The sequence below is a fragment of the Mesoplodon densirostris genome, chromosome 4, assembly GCF_025265405.1.
Source record: "Mesoplodon densirostris isolate mMesDen1 chromosome 4, mMesDen1 primary haplotype, whole genome shotgun sequence".
NCBI lineage: Eukaryota > Metazoa > Chordata > Mammalia > Artiodactyla > Ziphiidae > Mesoplodon > Mesoplodon densirostris.
In genome coordinates this window covers 80,372,580-80,390,426 of record NC_082664.1, presented here as the reverse complement: position 1 = coordinate 80,390,426, position 17,847 = coordinate 80,372,580, and the positions used below count along the sequence as shown (strand labels likewise).

Below are 17,847 nucleotides of genomic sequence, written 5' to 3'. Positions count from 1 at the left end.
TTAGGCCAATTCTTGATCATAAAGTGTTTTGTTTTGTTCTTTCTCTTCTCCTGTCAGTGAACCTGGCCTTCCTGGCTATTTTCTTTTATATTCAAAATACAGTTTTAGAAATCAAAAACTGAACATTGATTCTTTGTACTCTCTGGCTAGAACAATTCTGTTTTTTTTTCCCATTGTATCTAATGCTTTTGAATAAGGCAGAGGTCACATATGAGAAGCATATAAGAAAGAGAATTGCATTAATTAAAAATAATTTTTTCCATTATGCAGTATATAAGTTGTAATTATGTAAATATGTAGGCATTAATTAATTAATTCTGTTCTTTTCTAGAGAGCTGCTTTTGCACATTTCCCTGAACTCTATGATTTTGCCCTCTCAAATGTTGCAGAAGTAGATACTCGGGAATCCTTGATCAAGTTTTTTGGACCTCTTAGGTAAGGCAATATGAAAGGACAACTGAATTTTAATTTTCTTTTTTGGTTTTAGTTATTTTTGCACTACTTTAGGTGATGTTACTTGTTGCACTACTGTTTATTGACAACTAGGACTAGTGCTTCTCTCTAGCATTTGTTTTCTTCAAGTCACTTAAATATAATTATACATCTTCTCTTTATTTTGGTAAAATTTTTATTTTTCGTAACATATATTTTTCCTAGATCTCAAATTTTTTTAGAGTAGAATATAAGCTGGCATCCCATCAGTCGTAAACAACATACAACAGAAACCAGTAAATGTTCATCCTATGTGATATTAGAGGTTAGGCATAAGAAAATTTTTGCATGTTTAAAATTTATTAAATTATAATGTTCTCTGGCATCTCTGTGAGTATACTTTTTTGAAAATAGCAGTAATAGCATACATTTATTTACTTTGTGATAGATACTCTACTAGTATGTAAATAAGTTAATTCTCAAAATATTCATGTGAGAGGAGTAGGTACCATTTTACATATAAGGTAGTCGAGGCACAGAAGAGTTGAGTACTTTGCCTAAGTCACACAGCAAGTAAGTGACAAAGATAGGATTTTTTTTTTAATACATTTATTTATTTATTTATTTAATCTTTGGCTTCGTTGGGTCTTTGTTGTTGCGTGCGGGCTTTCTCTAGTTGCTTTGAGTGAGGGCTACTCTTTATTGGAGTGCACAGGCTTCTCATTGCGGTTGCTTCTCGTCATGGAGCATGGGCTCTAGACGTACGGGCTTCAGTAGTTATGCCACACGGGCTCAGTAGTTGTGGCTCATGGACTCTAGAGCGCAGGCTCAGTAGTTGTGGTGCCTGGGCTTAGTTGCTCCGCGGCATGTGGGATCTTCCCGGACCAGGGCTAGAACCCGTGTCCCCTGCATTGGCGGGCAGATTCTTTTTTTTTTTTTTTTTTTTTTTTGCAGTACGTGGGCCTCTCACTGTCGTGGCCTCTCCCATTGCGGAGCACAGGCTCCGGATGCGCAGGCTCAGCGGCCATGGCTCACGGGCCTAGCCACTCCGTGGCATGTGGGATCTTCCCGGACCGGGGCGTGAACCCGTGTCCCCTGCATCGGCAGGTGGACTCTCAACCACTGCGCCACCAGGGAAGCCCCATGGCAGGCGGGTTCTTAAGCAGTGCGCCAACAGGGAAGCCCCAAAGATAGGACTTGAACCTAGGTAGTCTGACTTCTGAGCCCTAATTATTTTTTTTTGAGGTATAATTGACATAAAACATTATATTAGTTTCAGGTGTATAACACAATGATTTAATATTTGTGTTTATTGTGAAATTGGTCACCACGAGTCTAGGTAGCATTTATCTCCATATATATAGAACTTCTTGGTCTTGTGGTGAGAACATGTAAGATCTACTTTCTTTGCAACTTGCAAATATGCAGTACACTATTACTAATTATAGTCACCATGCTGTACAATTACATACCCATGACTTATTTATTTTATAACTGGAAGTTTGTACATTTTGATCTCCTTTATCATTTTACCCACCTTTGCCTTGGGCAACCACCAATCTGTTTCCTGTTTCTGTGAGCCTGTTTTTTTTTGGGGGGGGGGTTGTTTTAAAATTCCACATATAAGTGACTCATTAAATTCCACATATAAGTGACCCATACAGTATTTGTCTTTCTCTTTCTGACTTATTTCACTTAGCATAATGGCCTTAGGGTCCATCCATGTTGTTGCAAATGGCAAGATTTCATTCTTTTTTATTCTGAGCCCTAACTTTTGACCACTGTGCTCTGTTATCTCCTCATTTTCCTTAACTCTGGGGAGAATTTATGTGTAGTTAATTGGCTATTTAAACTGAAACAAACTGAGATTGGGTTGGTCATTCATTTTCTTATGAGGATATGTAATAACTTATAATAACACACAGGTCTACTTCTTTTAAATAATGGCATTGAGTTCTGTTGAACAGGTCTACCATACTATTTTTTAATCATTCACCTGTTGATGGATCTTTAATTTTTAAATTTTTGACTATAACAAACAATTAGGCAATGAACATTCTTTTTACTTCTATTTTAAAAATTTTAGTACTGATTCCCAGAAGCAGAATGGCTGACTCAAAGGGGTTATGTGTTTGAATTTTGTTACATATTGCTAAATTATCTTCCAAAAAAATGCCAATTATACACTTACATCAGTAGTGTTTGAAGATTTATTTCTCTCCTTCCAACACTAGGTAAATTAGTTTTTCATTTTTGCCAATCCAAGGACAAAAAAATTATCATTGTTTTACTTGCATTCTGTGACTATATGTTACTTTCTGGTTGTTATCCTTTGCTATTTTGTATTCCATTGTTTGTCATTTTACTGATTTTTTTAAGTAAGGAACCTTTATTCTGGATATTATTATTTTGTCTAGTTCTGCTGCAATTATTTTGTCTCAGTTTCTCCCTTTTAACTTCGTTTATGGTATATTTTGTTATTACAGATGTTTTAAATTTTTAAACACATCTTTCAATCTTCTTTTTAATAAAAATAACAAATGTTTTATTTAATTTTATTTATTTATTTATTTATTTATTTATTTATTTTTGCGGTACGCAGGCCTCTCACTGTTGTGGCCTCTCCCGTTGCGGAGCACAGGCTCCGGACGTGCAGGCTCAGCAGCCATGGCTCACGGGCCTAGCTGCTCCGCGGCATGTGGGATCATCCTGAAGCGGGGCACGAACCTGTGTCCCCTGCATCGGCAGGCAGACTCTCAACCACTGTGCCACCAGGGAAGCCCACAAGTGTTTTATTTAGAAGGCCTCCTTCACCAAAAGATTACAAAAATATTATATTTTTTAAGCACTTTTGTAGTTTTTTTTTCTTACATTTAATAGCTGTATAGTCTGTCCAGGGAATTTATTTTTGTCCATAGAGCTCCTTTATACTCTTACAAATCATTGAGGATCACAAAGAACTTTTTTAATGTGGATTATAGCCATTATATTTACTACATTAGAAATTAAAAGTAGAGGAATTTTAAATATTTAATTTATTTTAAAAATCAAGTAAAAATCCATTGTATATTTCATACATATTGTTAATGAAAAATATATACTCCATAATGAAAAAAAATACATAGTGAGAAGGGTAGCATTGTTTTACAGTTTTGCAAATCTTTTTTAATGTCTGGCTTAATGAAAGACAGTTGGATTTGCAGATCTGCTGTTGGTTTCAGTTTGTTTTAAGATGTTATTTTGCCTGAAGTAAATGAAGAAAATCCACTCTTACACAGAGGGAAGTTTATTTTAAAAGCTTTTTCAAGTAATTAGGAATATTATTCTTTGATACATATCAAAACTTGACAGTTGATAGATTTCTTGAAAGTTAGTTTCATTGTGGTATCTGAAACCATGTTAAGGAAGTCTGTGCAATTAAAGTGAATTGATTTTAAAAATGGAGAGATACACCTTGTTCATGGATGAGAGGACTCAGTTAAGGTGTGGATTCTGCCCAAATTGATCTATAGATATAATTCAGTTCTAGTCAGAGTCCCAGCAGGATATGTTATAGAAACTGACAAGCTTATTCTAAAACTAATATGGAAAGGCAAAGGAACTAGAATAATCAAGACCATTTTGAAAAAGAAAAAAGTTGGAGAATTTCCACTACCTAATTTCAAGACTTACTATAAAGTTAAAGTAATCAAGACATTGTGGTATTGAAAACAGGGTAGACATTATAGATCACTGGAACAGGGTCAAGTTCAGAAATAGACCACGTGTATACGGTTAGTTGGGTTTTGACTAAGGTGCCAAGGCAACTCAGTGGAAAAGAGATAATTTCGGCAGTGGTACCAGACAGCCATATGCAAAGTATGAAACTTGACCCATTCCTCACATCTTATACAAAAATTAACTCAAAATGAATCATAGACCTAAATATCAAAATTAAAACTTAAGAAATATAGGAGAAAATCTTTGTGATTCTGCTTTGTGCAAAGATTTCTGTAGACACCAGGGCACGGTCTTTAAAGGAAACAACTGATAAATTGGACTTCATCAAAATTAAAAATTTCTATTTGAAAGACATTGTTAAGAGAATGAAAGACAAGCCCCAAACTGGGAGAAAATATTGGCTAAATACATATCTGATGATGGACTGGTATCTGGAAGTCTCAGAACTCAATTATAAGAAAACAGCTTAATAAAAAAATGGCTATAGATTTGAACAGATACTTCACCAAAGAAGATATATAGATTTCAATAAGCCTATAAAAAGATGCCTAACATCATTAGTCATTAGGAAAAGCAAATTTAAATCATAATGAGAGGGGTGCTTCCCTGGTGGCGCAGTGGTTGAGAGTCCACCTGCCAATGCAGGGGACACGGGTTCGTGCCCCGGTCCGGGAAGATCCCACATGCTGTGGAGCGGCTGGACCCGTGAGCCATGGCCGCTGAGCCTGCGTGTCCGGAGCCTGTGCTCTGCAACGGGAGAGGCCACAACAGTGAGAGGCCCGCGAACCGCAAAAAAAAAAAAAAAAATCATAATGTGATATCATTATGTACCTATTAGAATTGTTTATAAAAACAACAGTGTATTACCTCTTGACCGGTATGTGGAGCAACTGGAATTCTCATATATTGCTGATGAGAATTCAAAATGGTAGTGCCACTTTGGAAAAATTTGATAGTTTCTTGCAGAAACATGCGCTTACTGTGCGATCTAGTGTTCTCACAGACATACCCAAGAGAAATGGAAACTTACATTCACAGAAAAATCTGTACAGAAATATATATAGTGGCTTTATTTATAGTTGTCAAAAACTGGAATATATAAATATGCTTTAACTGGTGAGTAAATAAACACATTGTGAAATATCCGTATAATGGAATATTACTCAGCAATAATAAGGAACCAACTACAGATGCACACAACAGTGTGGGTGAATCTCAAATGTATTATGCCGAGTGAAAGCAGCCAGCGTCAAAAGGCTACATAATGTATGATTCCATTTATTTGACCTTCTGGAAAAAGCAAATTTATAGAGATTGAAAACATGTTCGTGGTTACCAGGGACAGGGATAGAGAGTTTGAGGGGCTTTGGGGGGTAATGAAACTGTATTTGAGTGGTTGAAAGCTGTCCGGTAAGTAGTGGCAAATGCAAGTTTTTCAAAATTTCAGTTTTTCACTCTGAAATTCAAATTTTATCTTTGGCAACATACACTGTCAGTTATTTTCCTTGAAGTTAGGTTTATTTTGTTCAGATTTTTTGCTGTTATTCAAGTCTGAATAACTGTAGTTTGTCAGTCGTTCTGACAAACATTCTTTTTACACAAGTAAAAATTGTGTGCAAAATGTGTACTTCCCACTCTGTCACACAGATTTTTTAAAAAACAGATACTCAAGTCCAAATTTAATAATCTTAATAATTTTTTACTGTTTCATCAAGGACATTTTTAAACAAAACTGGTGGGGGTTTTTTGTTTGTTTTAATAACTGTGTGTCACAGTGAGGAATGCTGTGACCACTTACTGTACTGGTTGGTGCCACTACCTTGATCCATGCCACCAGTTTTACCCATTATCGCACTGTCACTGTATATGTAAAGACAGTGAGAAAAAAACTTAATACTATCTTGGTATTAATATGAAAAAGTATTGTCCTTGTAGCTTCCCTGAAACAATCTTGGGGCCCATGAGAGGTTTGCAGAAGACAATTTGAGAATTCTGTATTAGGGGTTTAACTCTTTGCTGATTTCATATATTTGTTGCTTGTGTCATAGGATTATATTTTCTACGTAAAAATTTTTAAGCCATCTGTAAAATTATGTTTCAAAAATGAATTGAGTTGTAATAAAATATTCTGATCTGAATATTCTTTATTCTGCAGTTCAAATACACTCCACCAGGTGGCATCATACCTCTGCTTGTTACCAACTCTTCCTAAAGGTGAAGACACAACTTTTGATAAAGAATTTCTTCTAGAATTGTTGGTAAATATTAATGTTCTTTGAATTTTGCATGTGGTTTTCCCTACTTTTTTGAATCATTCTTAAAGATGTAGGTTGGTACAGATTTTTTTCTGGGCTAAAAAATTGGTAGGTAATGCCTACTTGTTTGGGAACTATATCATCATTTGATTTTGTCAGATTTCTTTTTCATGTCTTAGATTTCTTTTTTCAAGTCTCTTACCTCTTAAAACTGCTTTATAGCATGGATTTGTTCCATGCAGATATTTATGAGCAACATCTGTGTCAGGCACTGGATTCAAGCACTGGGGATACAGAGATGGCCGACACTGTTCCTGCCTTTAACAGATCACAGATATACACACACACACACACACACACACACACACACACACACACACACACACTACGTATGTATTCATATCTATTTATCTGTTTATTTTTAAGTTATTATTTAAATATAGTACCTTGAATATTAAGCCATACCTTTATCACTGGAGTGCTCAGGAACGTTTAAAAATAGAAAAAGTTATTACCGACTTAGTGGTTTAAGAATTCTAAGGGGGCCTCCCTGGTGGCGCAGTGGTTAAGAGTCCGCCTGCTGATGCAGGGGATACGGGTTCGTGCCCCGGTCTGGGAGGATCCCATATGCCGCGGAGCGGCTGGGCCCGTGAGCCATGGCCGCTGGGCCTGCGCGTCCGGAGCCTGTGCTCCGCAACGGGAGAGGCCACAACAGTGAGAGGCCCACATACCGCAAAAAGAAAAAAAAAAAAAAAGAATTCTAAGGGATTTCTCGATCATTTTGGGAAATGAGTATTTGAACATCAGCTCTTAAACTAATACTTTTTGTGTGAGGTTTTATTTTTTTTAGTACAGTTTCAGGTTCATAGCAAAACTGAGGGGAAGGGATATACTTTATTTTTTAAACTTCCGTGAGATATTTCATAAAGTGGATGAGTATTTAACTGTACGCCACTATGAATATCTAGGTTGTTTGCATGCTCACTAGTACAAATAATGATGCAGTCTTAATACATGCCTCTTTGTGCCCATATGTGGACATTTAGGAGAGGTACCCAGAAGTGAAATTATTTGATGTGCTTATTTAAAAGATAAAAGATGCAGCCAAACTGTCCTCCAAAAGCTGTATGTTCCCATCAACAGTGTATTGAAGTATGTTTCCTTAAGCTTTTATCGGCATTGGATGCTGTGAGTCACCTCAATTTTGCCAGTCTCATGGGTTAACAAAAAAAACTTGTTTTAATTTTTTGTTTGCTGACTGCTATAAGGTTAAGTTGTCTTTTATATGTTTCAGACATTTTTTATACCTATACAAATGTACACTGGATGGATTTGTAAACACATTTTTTTACACATATGGAACAATAATGGGCACATGTTTTTGTAACATATTTCAAGCTAATACTTCTAATACAGGGTATAAAATACAGTTCCTTACTGTAGAGAGGAAGATAATACGCTTATTTTGGGGTAGTAACAGGAAACTATTTGTAGCAGGTGTTTTAAGCCTGGTGACAGGTGTTTAAGTGCCATTTGGAGAGAAATCCTTGGGAATCGTTTTAAATTAACTCAAGTATAGAAAATACTTCTTTATTGATATATTTACTTGCATGAAATGTATGTCTTGGGTCAGTATCTTTCCCTTCCTTCTTACAAATCACTTTTTGTTGTCTCTGACTACAAGTGCTTTCTAAAAATTCCTTGTCCTGTTTTCTGATAATGTAAAATCTTCTCTGGTAAGTCAGGTTTTGGAGATTAATAATAAATCCTTACTATAGAAAGAAATGAGGACTTTTCCAGGAACCTTTCTAATGGAAAATAGGTTTGAGTATAAAGTTGATCCTATCTGTGCTTTTTAGGGTCTTATAGGTAAGATTTCATCCTTAAAATTTAAATAGTTATGTGAAAAGAAAACAGTTTTAAAAATTTATAGTGCTACAGCATTATCTTTCATTTCCTCCCCCTCTTAAAGGATTTTTCAGGCTTTGGATTCTTCTAATATCCAACCAAATATGATTAAAAAATTCAACTATGCATATTGTTTAGATGATATCACACTGTCTTCTTTCCTAAGACAATACTATCTCTACTGAAAAGAATGTGACACATTTTTCAAATATATCGTTATTTTGGTATCTCTTAATTAGGTAACAAACTTATTTCTGTATTTGAGATAGATCACTGTAGTATTAACAATGGAGGAGTACATAGAGAACATCAAGTACAACTCTCTCGTTTTACAAAGAAGCCTGAGGCCAGGTTATTAGTAAACTTATCCAGATTATTTAGCTAGTTAGTACAAGAATGAAAACTGTAACCTAGGACTTAGGGCTCCCATTTTTTTTTCTTACATTGGTGAATGCTGTGTTGCTGTGGGTTTTAAGGTCTTGGCATGTGCCAGACACTTTGACATTATTTTACAATATTCCACTTCATTTTCATAAGAAACCTAAGAAGGGAGTGACATTTTAATCTGCTTTACTGAAAAGGAAACTAAAATCAGGGAGTTTGAAGTAACTTGCCCAGCTTTCACATAGCCCATAAGTAGAGGTGCTAGGTGTTGAACTCAGATCTGTCTGCTTCCAAAGTCCATCACAATCAGTACCTCTTCTTTGATTTGTGGAGAGCATGAAAAAAGGAAAAAAAAAATCTCTTGTTAAGTGCTACAATAACTCAAAGACATGAAACTTCTCATTCCATACTTTGTGTTGAATTTCTCCATAAATTATTTTGATTGAAAAAAGATACTTCTCACTTTCTTTCTAAACCTGTTTCTTTTAGGTATCTCGTCATGAGCGTCGAATTTCTCAGATTCAGCAGTTGAACCAGATGCCTTTGTATCCAACCGAGAAAATCATATGGGATGAAAATATTGTCCCAACTGAGTACTATTCTGGGGAAGGTATGGTAACGAAGTAGAGTATTCAGATGTAACATGAAACTTGGTTTAGAATTCATCATATATAACTGAACATACTCCTATCTGCTATATACATTAGGGTAATTTTCTGGTACCCTCAAGTTCAACTTTAGAAGCTAGAAGCTATTCAGTGTTTTGAATGCTTAGCATTAAGGATTTAAATTTAAGCATTGCCTAATGAATATGTGTGTTTGTGTGTGTATCATCCTGTATAAAATGTGCCCGTAAGCTGTGTGTTCAGGAGACCTAATAATACAAGAATTGTAGCTTTCATTATGTCATTGTAACAGGCTTTGTTTGGTAGTGTTTTATTTTTCAAAGCCTTTTCTAGAAGCTCTTTTGAATTCCTTGTAGAGCCAGCTAACGACCTCCAAAAGAAAGACATTGTCATTAGTTAAGATAAGCCCTTAGTTTTGATTCAGAGTAGTATTGCCTAGTATGTTCATCTACCTCTTTCAACAGATGTTTCTAAATGCTCATCCTCTAATGATGAGAATTTGCCACAATTGAGTATATGCCAAAGTGCATTCTGACACATTTTGAAGGCATATTTCAAAAAAAAATTTCTGGAAGTTTTTTGAACAACAGTGTCATGATTAGTGGAGATGTGGCTATTTTAAAGAGATCACCAATATAGGTATTGGTATATTTATTTAAAAGAAAATTGTTTCTTCAGAGTCATGTCCTGGAGCCATAATTCCAATAAACCCAGTGCACTAAAATTGTACTAGATTTCAGAATAATCAGGCTTCATACCTTTTTATATTCTGACAGTGATTAATGCATTGTTTTCTCACTTTTCTAATTTGTTCATACTAAAAGCATTTGTGACCATATATGTATGAATAACACTTGAGAATATTTTGTCTTTTTAATGAAAAGTTTGTGTCCTTGAAAATGTAAACAGTCTTATATCTAGCTTTTGGTACTATTCAGTGATGTTGTTCTGAGTTTAAAACATATTTTGCTTAGTATAAAGGGTTGCTTTTCTTTCGCTCCTATGATTAATGAAGTTAAGTGAAAAGAATTACTTCTCAAAATTTGTCTTTGTACCTGTCTTGCCATGGTTCTTCACTGACCATGGGTGAAACTGTGTTTGTGGGGCTCAGCATTCAATGCTGTGAGATAGGCAAAGATCAAAGCCAATCCAGCACAATTATGCAAGCTGCTTCCAGCTCCCAAGGAGAGAAAATAAGTGTGAAATTGGGACAGATATTTTAAAAATATAAGAATTGTAAAGAAAGTGTTTGTAAAGTGTTGCCTTTTTAAAACCTTTTTATTGTAAAATAAGCACATATAGAAAGCCCACACAAAATATAGAGCTTTACTAATTATCTTAAGGGAAATATCCTAAAACCCTTATAATCACCTTGTCAGCTATCCCAGAATCCTCCTGTGTACCACTTCCTACTTACTGCTTTCTCCCTCCACCATAGTCAGTCCTGTACATTTTAAGATGCCTTTTATTTTACAGGTACCCACTGTATCCCTTTCTTTTCTTTCTGTTGAAGACCCTGAGTTGTTTGATCTGTATAGTTTTCCACAGTCTAGATTTTTCTAATTGACTACTCACAGTACAGTTCAACATGTCCCTCTGCTCTTTATTTATTTTTTCTACAAATTGGCTTGATCAGGCAGAGGTATTCTCTCTTTGGCAAGATCCTTGGTGGTGGTGTATTCTTTCATCAGGAGGCACATGATGTCTGGTTGTCTCTGTTTTTGTGGTACTGCTGTTCAATACCTAGATTTGTTAATTCAGGGAGGGTTACAAAATAATGATATGTTAATTTTTTTTAATATAAGTATGCTATCAAAAGAGATGCTTTCAGCTTCTGGCTTGAAAGAAATTGAATTAGATTATAAGTCAGAGTTTACTAACAAATGATGTAAAATTTTTGTACATTGATGTTTCTTGCTTTTAGGTGCATTGTTTCTTTGGTAAGTATGGATAGGGATGATGAAAATAATGATTTGCTAGTAAAATGTGTTTGGGGGTTCTTTTTTTTTAAGATTTTTTTGATGTGGACCATTTTTAAAGTCTTTATTGAATTTGTTACAATATTGCTTCTGTTTTCTGTTTTGGTTCTTTGGCTGCAAGGCATGTGGGATCTTAGCTACCCGATCAGGTATCAAACCCGCACCCCCTGCACTGGAAGGTGAAGTCTTAACCACTGGACCACCAGGGAAGTCCCTGGGGTTCTTCTTTTTTGATCTTTTTGATATTGGTGCTGAGTGCTTGGTTACTTATTATCCCAGGGAAATAGTGTTAGGTGAAGGTAATGGAAAGAATATGGTTCACTAATGTTGTCAGAGAAGGGAAATAACTCCAGGAATAGCCTTATCCTTAAAGGCTAGCAAAACGGCAAAGGTTCAGAGCACAGTAGTGATCACTGAAGACAGAGTTGTGTAATGTAATATACTAATTCAGTTTTCTTGGTAAATTTGGTCATGGGCTGTATTTATGGTAGCATTATTTACTTTGAGATTTGCCAAATACAAATTAGGTGGTAAAGAAAGAATTTTTAAACTACTTGTGTTAGTTTTAAGTATCTTTAAATACTTTTTAGAAGCACTGTTTCCATATGAGGTATTGATGTGCAGATTACATGTACTAATGAAATTCATCCTTTATTCCCAGTCTTAATAGATGGCATTTGTTAACTTGGTTTCAGTTTCTGTGTGGAAATAAGAATACGACCTTATCAAATATGCTGTATTTTAGGCACTTAATAAACTAGATTCTTAACAAATTTGTGCTGCCTTTTTTTAATACATAGAGCAGATGTCTGATTAAAAAAAATAATTCAAATATGGATGTTATTTTCCTTTTCAGGTTGTCTTGCTCTTCCCAAGTTGAATTTGCAGTTTTTGACTCTTCACGATTACCTCCTAAGGAACTTTAATCTCTTCCGCTTAGAATCAACATATGAAATTAGGCAGGACATCGAGGATAGTGTCAGCAGAATGAAGCCATGGTTAGTAAATTGGTTCCACTTGCAATGAAGAGATGCAAACAGTGACTGACATACTTCTGTCAGAAACCTCACACGTGTAATTAGAAATAATATATCTGTCATGAAGATGCCCTTTAAAATATGAGATATTTACTCTGTGAGAAGTTCTTGAATGTGAATTAGATATATCCAAAGTGCTAAAATAGAAAATATGTATCTGGGTCATTGTAAGTGGGGCTGAGGGTAAGGGAAGAGAGGTCATTGTTCTGGGAAGTGGGGCGGGAGGGAGAAATGTAGCGGGGAGGAGGTTGGGCATTAGTAAAAGGGTAAAGAGGGAAGGGTATGGGCTGGCCAGCAGGCCTGTATTAGGCAGGCAGTTTAAGTCCTGGGAGAAGCTTATGATAAAGGGGTATTCTTTTACCCCAGCCGCTCTTGTGGCTGTCACCACTAGTCTCAGTCAGCCTCTCTAAAGGACCTGGCAGGAGATGAGGGACATAGCGGAACATTGCACAGAGTGGAACATTGGAACATCTTCCCTGCCCTCCATCCATAGGTTGCCTTGAAGAGACTAAATCATCAGCGTTTACTTTTAAGGCCTGTTGAGTAGGTTTCGTTATTTGAAGAACTTTTCTGCCTAAACTCAACTTTCCACCTGCTAGCTTCTGTCTGGAACTCCTTTAGCTAAGAAAAGACTTGCATTCTATTGTAGGCAGCTCTGCATTATAAGATTTGTGAAGGTTCATTTTGCTTTTTAGACATGACTAACTTTGGGTAAATGCCCTTCATTCACTATTTCATTCTAGGTATGAAATTATTGGAGATAAGTTATATATCACAGTTGACTGTAAATGAGTAAAATAATTCTGTAAAATGAATTTTCATTAAATTATTGTCACACCGTGCATACATATGTACAATTATACTGCATTCTATGTGAAAAGCTTAACATATTTTCAGTGTGAACTGATTCAGGTATCTTCCAGGCTTCTCTCCTTACTAATTACAGAGAGCTGCATGGACACTGTGATTATGATGTTTTTTTCACTTCCATATTTTATTTCATACACAGTTCTAGTTTTTAATTATTATGTGAAAAGTTATTCTGGGTGAGAGTCTAAAACACAACAAAGTATTTTCGACTTAATAATCAGTTGAGTCAGTGGGCAGGCTCACACTGTGCAATTTGTATACCCACTGGCTGATCGTCTCTGCCCACAGCTTTGCTGAAATTATTGCCCATTCTTTGGACCCCAGGGGAGTGCTTGATCAGAAAGCTGCCTTACAATTTATGGTTACCTTACACTTACATGCTCAGATTCTGGACCTAATTTTGGTCATTTTGTAAAGTAGGGACTTAGTAACTAGCAGCTCATCAAGTAGAATTCATTTATATTTTACTTAAATGCCAAATAAAGCAGTAATACTTGGAGTTCTTATGGTTTATTAATAAAATTTTTTTTTTTTTTCGCAGTACGCGGGCCTCTCACTGTTGTGGCCTCTCCCGTTGTGGAGCACAGGCTCCGGATGCGCAGGCTCAGCGGCCATGGCTCACAGGCCCAACCACTCCACGGCATGTGGGATCTTCCTGGAGCAGGGCACGAACCCGTGTCCCCTGCATCTGCAGGCGGACTCTCAACCTCTGCGCCACCAGGGAAGCCCCAATTTTTTTTAATTTACATTATTTTCTGCTAGTGGAAGAAAATGTTACGTTTTGGAGATAACTATTGGTAATAAATTTTTCTAAATTTTCATTCCTAATTGCCCATTATTGGAAACTGTTAAAAATAATGAGATCGGGCGTCCCTTGTGGTGCAGTGGTTGAGAGCCCGCCTGCCAATACAGGGGACATGGGTTCGTGCCCCGGTCCGGGAAGATCCCGCATGCTGTGGAGCGGCTGGGCCCATGAGCCATGGCCGCTGAGCCTGCGCGTCTGGAGCCTGTGCTCGCAACGGGAGAGGCCACAACAGTGAGAGGCCCGCGTACCGCAAAAAAAAAAAAAAGAATGAGATCTAGAGGGGTAGGGCTTCCTTCTGTTTCATGTCTTGAAGGTGGAAAAGTAGCAGAGGCACTTTTACTTATTGCATAGTTCTAATCATGTTTTCAGGCTGCTGAAACTACTGAGCAGTGTAAAAGAGGATGTGCTTATGAGGATCAGAAATCTATACTCTTTTAATGCCTCATGTTGCAGGTAGATTTTATAAAGGAGGAAATAACTGGGGAGAGTAGATTAGTGGTTGCTTGGGAGTAGGAAGGGTTGACTGCAGGTAGACAAGAGGGATCTTTTTAAAGTATGATGAAGATGTTCTAAAATTGGATTGTGGTGATGGATGCACAACTTTGTAAATTTACTAAAAGTTATTGTACATTTACAGTGAATGAATTTAATGGTATATAAACTATATTGTAGTAAAGTTGTGAAAAATGGGGGAGGTGATAGAAAGTTATTACAAAAGCTTTTAGACACAAGGTAATGCCTTTTAGAAATTGTTTTAGTACTGACCAAGTCATTGGATTGCGGAACTTTTATTTTTAATTAGTTTCACTCTTTGATGTTATAAAGTTTTATAATTTTTTGTTATTTACAAAAGCATTTACTTAGGATATAGGTTTTCTTTATCTTTGTAAGCGTGTCATTTTTAGCAGTACTTTCCAATTTTGGAGTGTTGCTGCAGTTTTTATATTACAGATTTCCCCAATACACTATTTAATGTAAAAGCTAAAGCACCAATATAAGAAGAAAGAATGAATATTTGCTTGTTAGTGGTTCCGGTTATTACAGCTAGCTTGATGATTCCCCACACTCCCATCCATAGCAGTGTCTTTTCAGTGTTTTAAATATTATGCCCTAAAGAAAGCATTTGCATAGATATTGTCATTTGCTTGTTTTTAATTTCTTAAAGTCTAGCTTGTTCTAAAACATTTTTGAAGCAACTTATAGAAGTATTTATAATACATAAGATAAAATGTAAACAGTTGAGGCTATCTTGATGAAGAGGGGAAGAGGGTAAGAATATAAAATAAAACTGAATGTGCTGGATTATTTCATTCTTTGACAAAATGGCTCAGCTCTTATGTACATAGAGTTATGTGTTTTTCTGGGGATGTGGGGGACATTCCTCTACTTCCCTTTCTTTGCTGGACCATGTTTGCTTGTTTTATCCTACCATATATACTTCCTAAATATTGAGACTTAGGGTTTTTTTTTTCAGTTTAGAAATAAGAGTTACTAATGTGAGGGCTTAAATACTAGCTAACCATGTATTCTTAGTTACTAGTCTAACTTGTCCAAAGTTGGGCAAAAGTTATTTTTTGCTTGGGTAACCAGTCTTCTGCTTCTGGTTTCCAGGCAGTCTGAGTATGGCGGGGTGGTATTCGGTGGCTGGGCGCGAATGGCCCAGCCCATCGTGGCGTTCACCGTGGTGGAGGTTGCCAAACCCAGCATAGGCGAGAACTGGCCAACCCGGGTTCGCGCAGATGTCAGCATCCATCTGAACGTCAGAGACCACATCAGAGACGAGTGGGAAGGTAACTTTACCTTTCAAGAAGTGGTCACCTTTTGCTTTTTCAATTTATAGACTTTCACTTAGAGCATTAGCAAAGCACATTCACCAGATATTGCCCTTTTAAATTTATTAAATTTTATCTTTAAAATTTGTTTTAAAGAATGGCAATTGATTTATAGTTATTACTAGTAAAAATACCAAAGATCATACAAGAATAATTAAATACCTTCATACTCTATTAAAAAGCATAAAATAGCACGTATATCAGTGTTGTGAAAATTGCAGTTGGCAGAGCTGAGAGGAGAGCATTTTAAATCGTAAAATTTAGGAAGATAATGTTTATGAATTTATAGGATCACTATAAAAAAGAATAAAATATTTGTGTTCACTAAAGAAAGGGGGGAAACCCACATATAACTTGAACACATGCAAAGCAAGTAAGGAAAATTAGTATTTTTAAGAGATAAAAGCAGCCAAAGTAAAGTGAATAGGGATGCATACAATTTGTGGAAAATACAGATACAAAATCAAAATTAGACAAACTCAAAAGGATATTAGGAGGAGCTAATAAAGCAACTCAGAAAGAAGCAATAGTTTATTTGTACCAAAGAGAAGAAGTCAGATAAAAAAATCAGTGAAATCAAATGTATTCAAGGATAAATAATAATTGCAGGGAAGTTATTTTCTCTATTCTTTACTAAGCAAGATTTTAGGGATGGGAGTTCTGTGTCACAATTTTATTTAGAGGCAGATATGTTCTAAGTTACTAACTCAAATGGAGTTAAAACATCAATACCACCTGTGCCAGAAATGGCATGTAAACTGATTTTTAATTGGCACTTTTGTATTTTTCTCCCAGCTGTCTATGAGAGCTCTTGCTGCCCCATTATGAGAAACAGGAGCTGGTAGGTTTTATCTCCTTCTACCTTCTTGGCATGCCAGAAGGAAAGGGATAGTCCCTTAATGGATCAGTTTTCAGAAATTATTGCTCTCAGTATAGCTGTTTATAACCATAGGGTCTGTATGATATATTTATCAAATAATTCTGAAGGAATCTGGCAACAAAGCTGGCCAAATGTTTAACAAATGGCCACCATAGTTGGTATGGTTTGTGACAGATTGTTTTTGTGGCTCTTGTATCCTTCAAAATTGTTCAAATCTGTTGCATTACACATCTAGAATAATATGTACCTTTATTATTGCTGAATTGTGAGAAAGTCATTCAGTTGCTGAAGAAGGTTTTACATTTATTGCCCCTTGGATCTTAAGGAGGTATTAAAATAAACACTGTTTTACATAGTGGGTAATGAACTGAAATAACTTATTGGCCACCCCTAGAAGCAGTGATGGCTAGAAGTAAAACTTGAAGGAAACAAAAGACCCTTTGTAGAAATATATAGATGACAGATGACAAGCCTGCATTATAGTGTTAAGGAAAAAAAAAGGATTTGTTACCCCAAACCCCTTACGAGTCTCTTACCTCCATTACTTTGGAGACTGGTAATGAGAAGGCCATCAAATAGTCTTTTTTGTTTTTTTAAACATAGGCCTCTGGTAGATGAGAAATAGAATGGATAAATTTGGGTGGGCAAGATAGGGAACAATAGGGTATTGTGGGACAAGCAATTCATCTGGGGAATGGTGGGGAGAAGAGTGTTTTCTGGGAGGCCAGAGCCAAAATGCAGGCCCTTTATTGATTCCAGGTAGAGCAACCAAGTAAAAAATGAGAGGGAGGTTCTGTAAATAGCAATGAACACTGTCCTGTAAAAGCAGAAAATTTTTGAAGAATTTAAGCTAAATGCTGTAAAACATTGTTGTCCCTTCAAGAAGGTGTGAAGCTCAGGCCCTCATCCTCTCCATTACCCCATTTAAGATTAAGGAAACAGAATTAGTGAAACTGAAATGTTGGATCCTGCCCTAGAAGGCACAGCCAGGAGTAAATGCAAATGGTTGAAAGGAGAGTTCAGCTTATTGTAATACAGGTATTTTTTTTTTTTTTTTTTATTGATAAGTGAAAAAAAGAAGGGTTTTTTTTTTATTTTACAAATTTAATCAGTTATACA

At 36.1% G+C, this 17,847-nt stretch overlaps 1 protein-coding gene across 1 annotated transcript in view; it reads left to right on the top strand.

Annotated features, from left to right (window-relative positions):
* AQR (aquarius intron-binding spliceosomal factor) overlaps window positions 1–17,847 on the top strand; it is a 111,860-nt gene that overhangs the window by 32,677 nt on the left and 61,336 nt on the right. Inside the window, exons 13-17 of the mRNA XM_060096571.1 lie at window positions 332–435; window positions 6,308–6,410; window positions 9,189–9,309; window positions 12,161–12,302; window positions 15,628–15,806. Of these exons, the coding sequence (XP_059952554.1) occupies window positions 332–435; window positions 6,308–6,410; window positions 9,189–9,309; window positions 12,161–12,302; window positions 15,628–15,806 (649 nt within the window). The remainder of the gene's footprint in view (window positions 1–331; window positions 436–6,307; window positions 6,411–9,188; window positions 9,310–12,160; window positions 12,303–15,627; window positions 15,807–17,847) is intronic.